At 42.9% G+C, this 17,716-nt stretch overlaps 1 protein-coding gene across 7 annotated transcripts in view; it reads right to left on the reverse strand.

Annotated features, from left to right (window-relative positions):
- DUSP16 (dual specificity phosphatase 16) overlaps positions 1-17,716 on the reverse strand; it is a 176,195-nt gene that overhangs the window by 34,827 nt on the left and 123,652 nt on the right. For 6 of the 7 annotated variants that reach the window (XM_032391792.1, XM_032391794.1, XM_032391793.1 and 3 more), the window contains 2 exons: positions 9,991-10,584; positions 8,696-8,834 (listed from right to left, as the gene is read on the reverse strand). In XM_032391792.1, the coding sequence (XP_032247683.1) occupies positions 8,696-8,834; positions 9,991-10,218 (367 nt within the window). In that variant the 5' untranslated portion in view covers positions 10,219-10,584. The remainder of the gene's footprint in view (positions 1-8,695; positions 8,835-9,990; positions 10,585-17,716) is intronic. The other variant, XM_032391798.1, reaches the window with a different exon arrangement.

Below are 17,716 nucleotides of genomic sequence, written 5' to 3' on the forward strand. Positions count from 1 at the left end.
CAGGGTGCCTGGGTGGCTCAGTTGGTTAAGCAGCCGATTCTTGATTTCAGCTCACGTCACAATCTGAGTCCCGGGATCAAACCCCACGTTGGGCTCCATGCTCGGCGGGGAATCGGCTTGAGGATTCTCTCTCTCTCTCTCTCTGCCCCTCCCCCTCCTTGCATGTGTGCTGAGTCTCTAAAATAAATAAATAAATCTTAAAAAACAAACAAAATCTTTCCTGACCAGTGTATCTATGTATGATCTTGACAACTTAGAACTTCCATAAAATTTATGGCAACCATCTGGCAATGAGTATTTGCCACTGACTTGGTAACTGTGAATCATCTTTGTGTGTGTGTTGTGACCTCTGTTTCTCCAGCTAGAATACACTGTGAACTGCCTGTGGGTAAGAATTATGTCTCACGCTCCTTTGTAATCCCCTCAGCATTTAGCACAGTGCTTGGCACATAACTGAAATTCAATAAATGTTTACTGAATCCTTCCTTGTTACAATGAATAGCTGTTGATGGACAGAAGTCTTGTATAGTTTTGGTGTTCAGAAGGATTTCCTGATTCCATTCAAAGCCTAAAACGATGTTGGCATGGGTGGGGGCCCAGAATCTGCTTCCTATTCCTAGACCACAACGCCCAGAAGACTCTCCGGGTGACAGAGGCAGCGCAGGACAAGAAAAACATGGTTCTGCTACTAAAGGAAAAAAGGCAGAACTGGTGAGTGCTACTTTGGTCACTGAAAAGCAGCACTGAATCCTGTGTTTCTGTCATACCCAATCTTCAGTGTGCTGCTGACTTTACATGAAAGGTGGAGAGAGAAAATTTTTTCAGATGTCCCTGAGTAGCTCAGAACTCCATACGATCTGGAAGGTCTAATAATACCCCAGGGCTCAGGGAATCCGGGCACATCCCTCAGGAAACTAATCAGACCAACTACAATTAGGACCCAGATCAGGATGAAATGGCTGCTGGACAGGTCTACTGTGATCATCAAAGGGCTCGGTGAAATGAGATTATTAATCAGGAGATAACTCTATGAGTCAGAGGAAAAGGGGCTATGAGTCTGGTCTCTGGGGAATGACTCTTAAAAATCAAATTTGACTAACTTGTACACTGTCTGTGAATCACCATATAACTCATCTCTCAGGCCTTTCTACATGAAGCTCAAAGCTTTCTGATCTAGCCTGAAGCAGGCTTTCCCATAGACTACTTCTATGTATTCCTCTCTATCCACAGTCCTCTTTGGCCAACTGCACAGCTTCCCTGGAGACCTGACAAAGCAGGCAGGAAGCAAGGGCTACCTGTTCAGTCAACCAAACAACTCGAGACCACTGGAATCATCTGTAGGTTCAAAGAGACATTTAACGAGCACCTACCGTGAGCAGGACACAGCACTAGGTAATGGGGGCAGTGGTGACCAAAACAGAAGCCCTCTCTGGAATGGACAGTTTAGTGGGATAAATGTTAACCAAATAATTAGATGAATAATTAACTAATTATAGGTAGGTGGTCAAAGAACCATGTATAACAAAGAAAACCAACTTTGCCTGGTAGCTAGGGAAGGCTTGATGACAACACTGAATCCAGCAGGAGACGCTAGGCTGAGTGAGCGGACGACAGGAGGAGGGGCCTCTGTGAAGGCCCGAGACACTGATGCCGCAGGTCTGCAGCAACCAGGAGGAGGCCTACAGAAGTGAAACGAACTGAGGACCTACGTGGCATTAGATGAAGCTGGAGAGGTAGGCAGGAGCCAGCCACTATAGGGCCTGGTGAGTCAGTGAAGGATTTGGGAATTTATCCGAAAAGCAATGATGCATATTAGACCCGGGAGTTATATAATCTGGATTACATTAAAATATAAAATAAAAATACCACTTTGGCTCCAGTGTGAGTAATGGATTGTAGGTGGCAAGGCAGAAGATAGGAAAAGGCCAGTGAAGAGGCTCCCGGAGCACTCGGAGCGGGGGGGATGCTCTGGGCTTGACTCGGCTGCTGGCAGGAGGAAGAGAGTGGACACCCTGAGAACTCAGAAGACAGACCTAGGGGACTGGGAGGCGGCAGGGCCTACAGCCAAATCCCCGACGGCTCACAAGTTTGTCCTTTTGGTTTAAAGAGCTTGCATAATTTGATTTCATCTCTTCTCAATTCCCACTTCTCCCCTTTGCAAAAGAAATCTACTCTAGTCCCCCTACGGCCCCCTAAAATCAAAGTGCAGTCCTGACATTTTGAATCATGTTTCTCCCCCCGTCTGAATGCCGAGGCCCCCCTCCAAATCTTACTCATCTTCCAAGGTTCAGTTAGAACCCCACTGCCGTAATCAAATCTTCCCCAACCTCTGCAGACGACACCCCGTCACCGTTTTCACTGTATCACACAGTATAGCGCAGGATCATACGCCCCTCTCTTTCGTCCACTTTAGGCATATTTCCCCAAATTGGTCGCTAGGTTCTCAAGGGCAGGGCCGAGCCTTTTGCTTTTCTGGTGGCTCAGCCCCAGGCCCAACCACAAAAGTGCCCATGAAACCCTGAGAGGTGGACTGGATGAAAGTCCTGGGTCTGGCGCTTCTCCAGAGCCACAGGTGACACGACCGGGGCAAGGCTGAGGCCACCGTGCTCATCGAGGCTGCCGTCATCTGGCTCGTGCAGAGGATCGGGATGAGAAACCAAGGAACTATCTTTAGTCTGGTCTGCAGCCCATTTTAAAAAAAAGACACGGCCGCAGTTATGATTTCGGCACCGCGAGCAGGGGCAGCGACACCAACCGGCTCACCACACTGGCAGGCAGCAGCTGGAGAGAGAGGACCCAGGCTGCAGGGCCTCACCAAGCTGGGCGCAGGGACACGGCCACCAGCGGGCAAGACGGCACCTGTGTTTAGTCTGCTTCCAGGGGCTCTCAGTCCCTGCAGCTTTTTAAACCCAAGAACAGCCAACTCCTGAGCAACTGTAGTACTTTTACTGAAATCCATTCATTTCCATCTCTTTTACCAACTACTGCAGGATTTGGGATGGGATGACTGAAGACACCCTTCTCTAGACAAAAGGACAGAAGAAATGTCACTAGGTCACAGAACTGATGGTAACAACAGCGTGCACAGCAAAATCTGTCACCAGCAAGACAGGGTTCTACTGTACTTCCATTAGGAAGGATGATAACTGATTCCACTAAACAAAGCTATAGGTTTATTATACAGATCTACTGACTGAATCTAGATCCCTGTTAAATTGAAAAAGTGTAGAGTCAAATACACTTTTACTCCCTCCTAGTTCTAATTAGACTAGCAAATCTAATGCAAAACAGAGAAATGTGTATTTGGTCTTTAACCATAGCAAACATCAATCTAGACCTTAGCTGTGTTCTGAGACAAATGTTTATAAAAGCCCTTAGTGCTTTACTAACATTGTACCCAACAGTAAATGCTTAATAAATGGTATCTTCTATCATTATTCAGAACTATCCTTCAGCACAGAACAGAGGAGTTAGACTTTTATGTGATGATCACCCCCGCTAAAATAATTTAATGCTTTAAAAATTTTTATATACAGTATATTTTTATATGTTGCTTCATTCCATAAAATGTGAAGTAAGAATATGATTCTGAAATCCACAGAGAGTCTGAGAAAGAGCTACCACAAAAAGAGCCTTCAGTCCAGCCTCCTGATGAAATTCCACAAGACTCTGGAATTACTGTGGATATGGGCCTTGGGCACGTGACGGGAGTGAGAGCTTGGGAGAGTCACTCAGGGCTCAGTTATCTTCCTCGTCTGTAAATGGCAGGGCTGAAGTCTGTGATTCATGTGTGGTGTTTTGCTGTAGGGTTGGTTATCCTGTGTCTCATCACAGGACAGAAATGAGTGCTGCAGAGTTAATAAACTGCTGTGGGTCCCTTTTGCTTTTACTCAGAACCACAGCAGTGAGGAAAGAGAAGGAAATAACAACAGTATTTCTCATCTGTAGGTTGATCTTTATTTCTATTAACGACCCATCTATTCTCTTTTGTCTATGTCAGCAAGAAATAAAAGCCCAAGTTCGGTATTTTTTCTCTTCTCTTCCAGATTTATGTTCAATCTGGTGCCCTGAGAAATGAATAAGGCCAAGAAACAAGATTACTTTTTAAAAAGAACTACTTTTCTGAACATTACCAAGACCAAAAAAGTTGATCAGTAAGTCAATGGTGGCAACTATTTGTTTTCTAACTCAGGATGATAACAGCTTTTAAAAGAAGACAACTGATACAGGGGTTCCACATGCATCATCTAAGCCAATCCTCACAACCAGGACCCTCCACTATGGTCATTTTTGTGAAACACATGTTTACATCACCCGTCCGTCACTCCCTCCATTCAAATTCTTCGGTCTTGTTTTCACAGATGGCTGTGGGAGCACAGATGGGTTTTTAAACTGTGCTTATTTAATAACAGATTTCAAAATTGAAAAAAAAGTGGAAAAGATGGTTTTGTCATCACCTATCCAACGATGATGGAGAATTTCCCAAAGGGATCCAAATTCATTCTTTCTTATTCAGATGAGGCTGCTACTACTGGTAATTAAACCCTTTACTCCTCTGGGGGCAAAACGATGTTATGGTTTGGCTCGGCTTGGTTATTGGGAGACTTCCTAATGGCTAAATAGAACAATCAATTTATATTCACCTCTAAGAACATATAGAAATTATCACAACCATTCTCAGTTTATATGGATTCACGGACTTGTATCTTCCTATGAGTGGAGCTAGAACTCTAGAGCTATTAGCTTTTTATCAACATTCAGTATTTAAGGATCAAGTAAGATTCACATGATTTCATCACATTATTTTTATTAGCTCTTAAAATCATGTTTAAATCTACTTCAATAGATGGAAACATTTTCATATTGCTTTCCTCATAACAGCTGTATGTTTGCTCTGAATGAATATACTTTGTAAATCATTTATTTTATTTTATTTTTTTTATTTTTTATTTTTTATTTTTAAAGATTTTTATTTATTTATTTGACAGAGAGAGAGATAGCAAGAGCAGGAACACAAGCAGGGGGAGTGGGAGAGGGAGAAGCAGGCTTCCTGCCGAGCAGGGAGCCCAATGTGGGACTCGATCCCAGGACCCTGGGATCATGACCTGAGCTGAAGGCAGACGCTTAACAATTGAGCCACCCAGGCGCCCTGTAAATCATTTATTTTAAAACAATCTCATGTTTTCACTACACTTTCAGGTTAGTTTCATCACTGTTTAATACAATCACTTATATTCTACACTAATAAAATGAATCACATGAAATATAAATGGGGCAAAACTACATGTAAGCTAATTTACATATCAAATATTTACTGAGAATTTAAGAAGTGCTGGGCCTTGTGGGGGAACACAAAGATGAAAAAGACATAGTCCTCAGCCTGAAAAAGAGAATCCAGGAAGGGGAGCTAAGCTAATAAATGAAAAATGATAACATAAGATTTAAATAAGATTTTAAGATAATAATGAAAAATAGTATATGGCTATCAAGTTAATCTTGGGAATACTGACTGTTTAGAAGAGGAGAAAGTTGGTCAGGCAAGGGTCAAGGTCCCAGGCTGTGGGGTCCTGCAGATGAGGCCAGTACAGGCAGGGTTCACTGCAGAACAAGGGTCCAAGTTTCAGGACTAGAAGACTTGGTAAAATGGTCTCCCTGATAATTAGCTGCCCAAGCGGCTTAAGAGAACCCTTTGCACCTGGTAGAAACAAGTTTAAGGGGCAGCTGGGTGGCTCAGTCGGTTAAGAGTCTGCCTTCAGCTCAGGTCACGATCCCGGGGTCCTGGGATTGAGCCCCAAGTCAGGCTCCCTGCTCAGCGGGGAGCCTGCTTCTCCCTCTCTTTCTGCCTGCCGCCCTCCCCCGCCCCGCTTGTGTTTTCTCTGTCAAATAAATAAACACAATCTTAAAAAAACAAACAAAAAACAAGTTTAATAAGCTAGCCCCATCCCCAAAGAGGACCTGTTCCACATTAAGGAATTAAGCCCATTCCAGTAGAGCGTCCTTCAGTAACCCTGCATTTCTTTATGTCCCTATAACTAGGTCCTATAGGTAGGCGTAGGTCTCCACTTGTTGGAGGGAGACAGCTCATTAGAAGACTTCTTCTATCTGTTCCTGGGGGATGTCTTTTTTTCCCCCTTCTCTAAAGTCATTTTTGCCCAGGCAAGGTGGCCTTGAGAATGGGAATGGAATTCAGGCCACAATTCTTTACTTCCATATCTAATGACCATAAAAGCCATCTCACATCTGATACTTTCTTCCCGAATAATCTCAGAGTAGCTGAAAGCTTTAAGCCGATGGAGAAATCACCCCCAAGAAACCACCGCATCTTTCTATTATGAGGCTGACAACCATCTCCAACTGCTAAGAGCAACAGGGGCAGTTTGTAGTGGAAATTGTCTCCAGCTACCTTGTCATTTTCTATAGCGCCTGTGAGAAGCTTGTGTGCTTTTCCACAGTTATTTCCCACACACACACAAGATACTGAAGAAACACCTGTCCCACATCCCTGGAACATCCAATGAGCAGTTGGACCTTGGCAACAAAGCGGGTTGCCAAGAACTGACGGCCAGAGCTTCCCGGCACTCTCCTCCACTTGTGCTACTCTTCGGTCTACTCCGAGGAGCAGACTCACTAACCAAGGGAATTTCCAATTGGTCAGGGGCTTCTGAATGGTTAGAAGGCTGCAAACCATCTAGAACCCTCTCTTAGGTATCATAAGATGCTGCTCAGAAACTCCCAAACAAGGCAATTCAATTCAGTCCCTTAAGCCACCTCCTTAACTAAAAGATACACAGGATTCTGGGGTGTGGATCGGGATATGGTGCTATCAATACATTCGGTGTGGTTCTTGGTGCTGCCTGGATGGACTCTCATTTAGATCCAGGCAACCAGGCATTGCCTGTACAACGTGGGAATGTCAGGGTGTTCGGATTCAGTGTGTCATTCCACGTGTCTTTCCACTGTTGAGCTGATCTAGCTGATCAGACTGAGCCCTTTCTCTTCCTTGCCCAAGGAGTGCTCCTCCCAAACTGACACATGGCCGGTAAGAACCTTCCCAGGTAACTCAAGCATGCTCTTTGTTAAAGCGGGGAAAGAGTATTCAAGGAACTAAAACTCCTGTGCTAGAAACTCAACATGAGCTCATTCCTCCATGGGAGTGTCTGTCTGGCCACGCTGCCAAGCCAGAGCCCCCCACAGGGAAAGTGTCTCCAACAAGAGTGAGGTGGGACAGTTACTTCGCTGTGAAGCACATCGTGGTGTCCCCTCTTTAAGAAAAACCCTGGTCCTATTAATAGCATGCCAAGGTGAAGTCCTCACAGCGCCTACAAGAAGCATGAAAGGAGTTCCTAAACTCACTAAATCAGTTTAGTGGAACTCTAATAAAAGCAGTATTTACCACAGTATACTCCCAGGAAAAGAATGCACCGATCAATAAGAGATGGAGCCTGATATTCTAATTCTCAGTCATAGAACTCTGAAAACTTCTTTCTAAGGCATGCTGGCTTCACTTAAGGAAACTAACAGAAAGATCACGCAGCATCACAGCATGAGCAAAAAGCGGGGCAGCAGATGATCTGAAAGAGACAGGAAACCATGCCTGCTTTTTGAGACCTGAAGCAAAAGCTGATGAGCAAGAACTGGAGACACGGAAATCTTATCTAAACCTTCACAGAGTTTAAGTGTTAACATACCAACAACTGATGAATCCTATTCTCTGAAAACTGAAACGTTTACACTTCTAACAATCAACTGCCAACGACATCAAGTTCATGGTACCATCCTTGCAACAAAAGATTAAAAGTGTGAAAATGATAATATCTACCATATTTTGTTTTCTTAGATCGCATTTTTAAAAGCCCTCTTGCCTTTCACGGTGGCAGAATCTGCGGGACACAGCAGCTTTGTGTTAAAGGTCACTGTGCATTGTCACACTGTATTCCCCACTCTGTGAGCCCATGTCAGTGAAAGGGCTTTAGAAACGTCTGCAAAACAGGGGAAGCAAAGGATGAACACTGCTTTGGAATTCGATGAAGTGGAACTCGCACACTGCCCCCCTTTTCAGACAGACATAAAATAGTTCTTCCCAGGTACTGTATAAAATCATCTGCTTAGTGTTTGCAAACTGAGACCTTTTTCAGTTGTAAAAACAAAACGGTAATACACAAGTAAATGAGTTTTTAAACTGTCTCCCTAATTACCAGAAGAAATAGTTTATACACATTCTCCCTCTCATTGCTCATAATGTCCAAGAATGGTGGGCTGATCTGGAGTCCGCTGTAACTGTAACTGTTTAATAAGAGTTTGACACTGTGACACTAGTCTGGTTCTTGCCACAGGGGGTGGGAACCAAGAGCAGGAGTTGAGAAGTAGAGCATTTCTACTGTTTTTAGATCCCAGATGAATGGAAAAATCTCTGGCCAGAAGCAGCACACAGATCTATGTGACATTTCTAGCTAACAAATAAATACCAAATGAAGAGGCATTTGAGCTAAGTAAGAAACACACTGACTACTGTGGAAGAATGGTAGTATTGAACTTAAATAGAATAGTTACGTCAATCAGAAGCTTTAAATAAATCAGTTTACCCAGAACACTCACAGTTGTGATGACCTACTGTACTCTGAGCTCTCTGTGAAATACTGCTTATGGGGAGGGCTCCATGAGATTGAAGTTCTTTCAATTCTGCCACAAGCCTTACCTGCAAGCAGGTGAACGGAGCTGAAGCTCTTCTCCAGTTTACCCAGAAGTACAGTGAGAAAACAGTCTGAAGACAGAGAGGCAACATCTTGGGAGCTTTGATCGTAAACTACAACCTTCTGACTGCAATCGATGTCAACCTGCAGTGCAAATGAGAGGCTGTTAGGAAAGAAGCTGGGAAAATCATCCCAGAAGCAAATAACTGCCCCCCCCCACTTTCAAGTAATAATCTGAATAAAAAGGACACGCAGTTGACTGGATAAACCTAGTATACAAATGGTTTAAATGCTTGTAAAAATCAACTTTTAAAAGGCAAAATTGATGTTATTTCTATGTAGGTATGCTCAAATCTCCTTGGTTTAAAATCCTTACCGCTATAAAACGCTAAAACTCATAAAACAAATAATATGTAAAATAAACGTAACAATCCTTGAACTAAAGAAACATTTTAAAATGTTTCTACATAACGAAGAAATCAGTTGTGGTGCCTGGGTGGCTCAGTCGTTAAGCGTCTGCCTTCGGCTCAGGTCATGATCCCAGGGTCCTGGGATCAAGCCCCACATCGGGCTCCCTGCTCGGCGGGAAGCCTGCTTCTCCCTCTCCCACTCCCCCTGCTTGTGTTCCCACTCTCGCTATGTCTCTGTCAAATAAATAAATAAATCAATAAATCTTAAAAAAAAAAAAGTGAACTCATTTTTATTCCTGAAGAAAAGAAACAGCCTTACCTACCACAAGGACAACATTTTGGAATCCCAGAAATAACCTTCCTCCAAGATAAATTACATCCCTAAATCCTGAACAATGGTACCTTCCCTTCCCACAAATAAACAGCACTTCTAATATAATCAGTTTCCACTTTCTTCCCAAACCACTTGAAAAGAATGATTTCCTTTCAGTAAATTTGTAGATAACACAGAATAATGTATTAATTTAGTGATTGTTGACACATGTACTATAAGTTATTATATATTAAGTTACTAATAATTAATATCATGTTATCAACTATAACTACTTATTAGTGTTTAAATTTTTAAAAAGTTTAGCAAACCATTAAAAGAGGTAAACATAGCACTTGACCAAATTAAAACAAGTTAACCTTTCTGTATAGTTTAGAAATATTCTTAAATGTGACAGTGTGGTTAGTAAATTACTTTGAGGTATCCCTAAGGTACCAAAGTTTAAAAAGCAACCAAAACTTCCTCAGATTACTTTTTCCCCTTAAAAGTGAGGCTCTGTTTTAAAATTATTCCTCATTCAGGGTGTCTGTTTTAAAAAGCAAAAAAAGAAAGCATTTACCTTATGTTTTGCCGAATGCTGGATGAGCTCTGTAATTAACACTTTGTCCTGTTGCAACCTTCGCTTCATAAGCTTGGAGCAGTTGATATTAATGGCTTCTAAAATGTGGGATGTATTGTATTCCACAAATGGCCGGCTATCAATTAGCAGCACTTTCTCCGTTCCACTTTCCAGCAGAGCCACCAACCTCTCAGTAACAATTTGAGTTCCAATCATCTCATGGGCCATGACAACAATAAGTCTTCTTTTCCCACCTCCTTCTTTAATTTGCCACGATGATGTAATGGTGGTGTACTCAAAGGCTCAGCCACTCCATTGTACTAAAAATGTATGAGGTCAGGCTGGTGGTGACTGGCAAAAGGAGAGTTAAACCCATTTTCAGCAAGAGCCCTCCAAGTGAATGTCCCTTTCTCTTTCCCCGTTGATGTGTTCTTGCAAAGGACTCCTTCCACAAAGCAGCCCCTCACATCTGATTCATAAAGAGATGACTGGAATAACCATTCCACAACAAAAGATGCTTTGGGACAGCCAGGGCATTACATCATTCTTTACCTTTGCTCCTCGCTCCAACAGCTTTACACTGGACTGAAAATCCTACATGAAGAAAGACAGACAGAAAACAAAACATGGGGTCAAAAAAAAAAAGAAAGAGCATCAGATTAGCGAGAGTGTATGATTCATAATATTTACTCCATTAATCTAATTTCATACTTGATGCACTGTTTCATTTGAACAAACAAAAAGAACAAACAGGCATGGCTTCAGAAAACCTACTGATAATTCACTTTTACATCAAAATATAAAAACTCAAAGGAGACAAAAGAAGACATAGTCATGAATTGTAGTGACTAGGGGCCCAGAATTACACGCTTGTAGTATGAGATTGAAAGAGCTGTAAAAAGCTGCTTGAAGTAACATTTTTTCCAAATGGGTTTCCTCCGTTTTATTTGCTTATTTCTTGAAAAGAGGACAAAGAACAACAGCCTACCACCAGGTAAGCAAGCCCACACTGCATGTGAACACACATACACTCACACATACACACACCAGGGCACCCCAGCAGCCCCTGTAAATGGCCCTTAGGAAAACTTTCCATACACTTCAGCTGCCTTTTAAGGAAGAGGAGGAACAAAAATGGCTGATATTCTTGTCAGACCAACTGCTGAGCTCACTGCTGGGGGCCTGTGATGTACCCAGCGCCCACCAAGGCAGTCTCACTGCTATGACCCTGGCCAGTCCATTCCCCCAGTTCCTTGACCCTTCCTAGGTTTACCCCTCATTTTCTTGTGCCTCATTCTTTGGAGAATCACTGATTCCCAGCCTTAGAAAATCTCACATCTTCACCTGGGCCTCTAGGTCAACAACCATAGAGCAAACATGCAGAACCCTTAGTACCTGACCCAGTGCCTCCCTCTTCTTGCCAAACTCCTGTAACTGACCACTTCCTAATTGACACTTGTTGGAGTTTTGTGCCCATAGCTTGGATCTCACCCTGACCTTCAATATTGTCAGATTCCTAGCTCCCCGGCCCATCTCTGCTCACAAGAAACGCTCCACTACATTGCACTAGATGTCCACTGCTGGCATTCACCTTCTACAGGGTAAACTATGTAATGGCAGAGGTTTTGTATTGTATTTCCTATCTCCATAGTGCTTTGCACAGAAGATACTCAACTCACGCTGTTGTAAGTAAAATCCTCCACAAATGATTTAAAATACTGAATAAATATCTAGTTAACTGATTTCCGATCAGGATGGTAAAACCCTCAGACAACATTGGGTCCTGTTCCTAATTCCAGACTTACAGCTGAGAGACTGAAGCATGGAGAAGTACAGTGAGGAAACCAAGAGGAGTGGCTGTGCCATTTACCTGTTACTTAACTCTGGAAAATCATATAACCTCCCTGACCCACACGTTCCTCATCTATAAAATGTAGCTATAATACAGGCCTTGTCTCCTCACAAAGTCTGTCTGGAGGACAAAATTATCAAGGTTACCTGAAGTCAGTAAAAACACAACTACTTATATAGAGAAAGGAAGGAAGCTGCTCTAAAGATACCAATGGCGACCAGAGCTGCCTTGCATCGGGAATCTAAAAGACCTCATCCAGCAGGTAAACACAGAAGCCATTCTGCCCTCCTGTATAATCCAGCTTCAAGCGAGCTGTGCCCTCTCTCTCAGAACCAGACACACACGGAGTTAGAAGGCACCTGAGAAATCATCTCTTCTGCTCCTGCACCTTACAAATCAGCTCCACAGAACACAGTATTTGTCCATTTCTTGTCTTCATTATATTAATGTATTTTTAGTATAGCTTACTGGCAATGAGGTACAAAAATCATCTCTATCTTCAACCGAAGAAACTAGAACAGAGACTCTGTGTGTATAGTCAATCAACGGAATATACTTTGGCAAAGCGCCTACCAAGGATGCAGCGTCGAAATGAGTCCCGACTGCTCAGTGACATAGTTCACAGCAGTGTGAGGTCCTGTACTCAGATTGTCTGACTCCCAAACCAGGGCTCCCACTACTGGGTTACCCTGTTTTCCCTAAGTACCTGTTCCCATAATGGAACTGGACTGAGAAAGAATGGCCCAACTTGTCCATGAGGGTGCCCTGGTGGCACAGAAAGTGGAAATCTGAGAACAGGAGCAAGTTGATTCCAACAATGGCACTGGGTATCCGAGTCTGATTGGCTCCTCTCGATGATAAAAATCCGGATGGGACAAAGCAATTATCTGGGTTAGCAGATCAAGGGACAAAGAGAGGGAGAAGACAGCAAACATGCAAAAGTTGAATCAGAAAGTTCTCATCTTTGCTTCCCTTCAGCCAAATCTCCTAAGCCCAAATCACCAAAACCAAAGAGAGGCTACAGCATGCAGTTCTACTGGGCAGAAAATGGCCATCCTTACCCAGAGAACCAGAGTCAGGACTTCCAGATACAAAAAGGAAAGGTCTGGGCAAAGTGACCCTAGTATGAGGATGTAATTGAAGCAAAGCACTGAATGTGAAATGAAGATAAAGTTACACCCTTTCATGTCATACTGAGGCCAGCTGGAGCCCTCCTGTTATACTTTTATGCCCAAACTCTGATGTTCTATAGTCCCAAATAGATTATGTGAGGCAGAGCCCTGCCAAGGGGGTGAGGGGGGTAGGGGAACAATAGCCTTAAACCTTATTTATTTACAGCCAGAGAATTTTGGTTAAATCCTCATCCTAGGCTGCAACTCTAATTTAGAAATTTCTGGGCATTCACTGTTCATTCTGATGAATGTCAATACCTTGAGATCGGGAACATGCCTGTGACAGTTTTGTTTTTGAAAACTTTTGCATCAGGTAGGATTTAAAAGATGGTAAGAGAACATTTTATTGTTGGCAAAACTATGAAGCTAATCTTACCCAAAATTTCTACAAGAAGTCAAAAGGAATAAACATTCTTAGATTGAACCTTAAGGGCCCAGATGCATATTACAAAAGCCAGGGCAGGCCAGCTTTACTATTTATTGATTTATTTAAATGATTTTTAAAGTTTTAACTATTTTCTTTCCATTTTTAAAAAGATTTTATTTATTCATTTGAGAGGGAGAGAGACAGAGAGAGCACAAGCAGGGGGAAAAACAGGCAGAGGGAGAGGAAGAAGCAGACTCCCCGCTGAGCAGGCAGCCCAACATGGGGCTGGATCCTAGGACCTGGAGATCATGACCTGAGCCAAAGGTAGATGCTTAACCATCTGAGCCACCCAGGCGCCCCAAGATTTTATTTTTTTAAGTAATCTCCACACCCAATGTGGGGCTCGAACTCATGACCCCGAGATCAAGAATCACACACTCCACTGACTAAGCCAGCCAGGCACCCCTTTTCTTTCCACTTTTAATAGATAACACATTCACTGGCCCAAAAAAAGGTATAAAAATGGGGTACCTGGGTGGCTCAGTCGGTGAAGTGTCTGCCTTCAGCTCAGGTCATGATCCCAGGGTCCTGGGATCGAGCCCTGCATCGGGCTCCCTGCTCAGTGGAGAGCCTGCTTCTCCCTCTCCCTCCACCTGCCGCTCTGCCTACTTGTGCTCTTTCTCTATCTCTCTGTCAAATAAATAAATAAAATCTTAAAAAAAAAAAAAAAAAAAGGACTGGTACAACTTAAAAAAAAAAGGTATAAAATTTATACATACCAGGAATATGTACAGTTTACTGTATGTTTGTTACATTTCAACAAAGCTATTAAAAATTGCCATAATACTGAAACTCCAACAAATACATTAAGTGAAAAACGGGAAAACACTGAAAATCCTTCTCCGACCCTTGTCCCATCTGCCCAGGTCCTCCCCCTGCCCTGTACTGGAAACCACAGTGAACAGTTTCTTCTGACTTCTCCCAAAGATTTTTTTTTTTTTAAATGAATACAGAATGAGACACAAATATATAGTCTTTCCCCTTTCTCCCTTTGTTCAACTGGTTACACAGTACATACACTTGTGCATCCTGATTTTTTCTTTCACTTAAAATACTACAGTGTGATTTTTTTCTCATTGCCCTCTTGGCTGCGTGGGGACCACAGTGAGGAGCCTGGCCCATGCCCGACGCTCAGGAGATGGGGCAGGTGGCTGGAGCAGCTGGAAGACTATTCTGAGATTGATAGGGTGCCCCCAGTCTACCATCAAGGAAATTTGGGTGGCAGTAGGCCCTTCAGAAGACAACTAAAGAATCCTTTTCTATGCATTGAATAAAGTTTTCTATTTCTCTAAAAAAAAAAGTCAAGAAACCAGTATTTATCACACCAAAGACTAGTAACCTTAACTAGGGCCACTAAACAAATATTTGCCAAGTATCCCACTTTCAGAAATGAACATTTTAAAAAACTTTATTTATGAAGGGAAAGAGATAGGCTGTGGAAACATTTTAGTACAACAAAATTACTATACAGGTCAGTGAACAAAATGGGCAAATCCCCTTAAGAAAGGCCAATTTTGGTATATTTTACATTTTACCAAACAACTTCTTTTATATTTTAATATTTAATAGTAACATAAATTGTATAAGAACCTTCCTCCTTTAATATACAATTTTTAAGTTTATGTGTAATTTATTTCATGTACAGAAATTTATCTATGATTTTATCATGGAAATTAGTAGAGTTTTATTTACTGAAATTCACTCTACTCTGCAGAGTATCAATGAAATGAAGTATTCCACTGAATTAGTTATGTCAGAGGACCATAAGCCTAAGACTGTTTTAATGATAAGGTGAACAAGTGGAATGTTTTAATTAAAAGAACAATGTACAGTTTGAATACCAGTATTTGCCTCTAAAGTAATTAGCTATAAAAGGAAAAATTTTTTCTTTTTATTTTCTTCACTACTCATAACACACCCTTAAAGCTAGTGCCCAAATAGAAAATTTTTTAAGGATTAAGGTTGTTTTTAAATGATTCCATTAAGCATCTCCCTCCTGTTCTCTGAGGTGTTTGTTACTTTCTTCAACTTTCCAGGCAAGATAGACCCTGGCTTCCAGGTCAGTCATACTGACACTTTGTATATCCCGCCAGAAAGAAGGTGAGAACCTCCCCCACACACAGTCTCCCCCTTCTAGCGACCCATGGGCTATTTTCTGCCAACAGCAACAGCTCATCCGTTGGCAAGCACTGCGGCCTCAGGCCCTCAGCAAGGGCTGCAGCAGGCAGGTGAGGGACAGGGCTCCGGGAACAAGCCTGCAGGCCTGAGAGGTGGGACCTATGGGGACTCAGCGGCTACCCCTCAGAGAGGCACATTTCCATTTTAAATACTTCCTTCACAAAGAAATTCTCAGAAGGAAAAGGATCCTATGGCTATGGGGTGCTTAAATGGCCTGTTTAGCAAAGAAAGTGACTGAGCTTTATTTGGTTGGGCTTGAGCTCAAGTTCAAATTCTCAGAGAATTTATGGATAGGCTATAATCAGGTGGGAAGTTTGCTTTTACTAAACTACAAGCCAGTCTTAAAATTTTTTCCTCCAATAAAAGTGAAGAAATAGGCAACAAGATACACTAAACAGCCTTTCAGCAGAGCCTTAAATGTAGATTTTCAGTAACAGAAAAACTGAACAAATCAAAAGGGAAAAAAGCAGGCTATGATGTCTGGAAACAAGGAAGAACATCTTTGACTTTGACCGTCTATACTGATGAAAGCAACTTTGCCTCATATGCTGTGGGTAAACCCTAACAGAAATTCTGAAGTCTGATATTTGGTAAAATACATTCAATTAAAAAAATAAACAAAATAAACAAAAAACCACCCTCACCAAAGCCAAGAAGACTATATGAACTTAATGTACTTTCAGTTGCCTATTAATGTCTTGACCATATTTTCTTACCCCAAAATAGAGGACACATTCTGACAAATGGTGGCAATAATGGGATAGACTGCTTGAAGCACAAGCGTCTGGATACAGAGACAGCACTTGTTAGCACCATAAAACCTAGCCATCTCTCACCGACTTACGGCACTGTTGAGAGCACCCGCTCCTATCGGAGGCTTCCTCAAGGACCCACAGATAAAGACTGGAAGAGCAGCCATGCTTCAAAGACTAAAAAGACTGTCTTTGCTTCAGACACAGGCCAGCCCAGGTACAGTCCGGATCAGAGAGAAGACTTCACCAAGTTTCTGCTCAGGAAGAGCACTGCACTCTTGGTATTGGCTCAGCTGGAGCCTCCATCTTTCCTTCTTAGCGCTGCTTCCTGTTTATGCTCACCTGTCTGTCTCACTAGCTTCCCCTTCCCTGATCCACCAGAGCTCCCCTGCGCCCCCCCTCCTTCCGCCGCACCATGTGCCTATTCTAGACCTACCCCTTGCACCCACGGCTCCCTGACTTACCCCTCTCACGTGTAATGCTTTCTCCAGGCACCTTAGTCCAACTAAGGACTCTACTCCCTGGAAGAGGGGCCTGGATATGAGGTGGTGTTAACGGAATGGGAATGGAAGGATCCTTGGATGAAGTCTCTGGGTAAGAGAAAAAGTGGCCAGTGGTTGGTGTAAACCGAGAGTCAAGAGACAACGTTTTGGAAAGATATTTGCAATAAAGGTGGCCTGGAGGCAGAGAGGAAAGATTCAGACCAAACCAAACAGAGCTCAGATGGGGACTAACATGTACATCTTGGTCTCCTTGAGCACCTGTCAGGCCTACTGGAACTCACTCACTCAACCAACAGATAGTTATTGGGCACCTAGGAAGTGCTAGGCACTCCGGAGAAATGCAGCAAAAATGAGCTGGGTGAGGACTCCTGTTCTCCGGAGCTTCTAATTCACTGACGGGAGACACAACAGACAGCAGCAGGACACCAGGCTGCAGGACAGATGGCGGCAAGCGCTACGGAGCAAAAACCAAGCAGGGGAGGAAGACGGAGAGCTGGGGTGGGCAGCCGCAATTTTAAACAGAGTAGTCAGAGAATGTGTTACTCTGATGGTGAAGTACAAATCAAGAGGAGGGGAGAGTGAGGCGTGGTACCAGGAAGGCTGCGGCTCTCTACGTCAAAGGCCTGAGGCCAATGAATACAGTACTGGCCAAGGTAATGCAGAACTGGGCGAGGGCTAACAGAGGACGTGGCAGGTGCTCCGTCTTTCTTCAGAATGACGGTTATATGTTTTGGAAATGAAGCATTTCCAGGCACTCAAACATTTAACTTCAGTGTGAAACACACACACACACACACACACACACACACACACACACACGTTCGGTATAGTTTGTTCTTAAA

Source organism: Phoca vitulina, unplaced genomic scaffold (assembly GCF_004348235.1).
Source record: "Phoca vitulina isolate PV1807 unplaced genomic scaffold, GSC_HSeal_1.0 scaffold64, whole genome shotgun sequence".
Taxonomy (NCBI): Eukaryota; Metazoa; Chordata; class Mammalia; order Carnivora; family Phocidae; genus Phoca; species Phoca vitulina.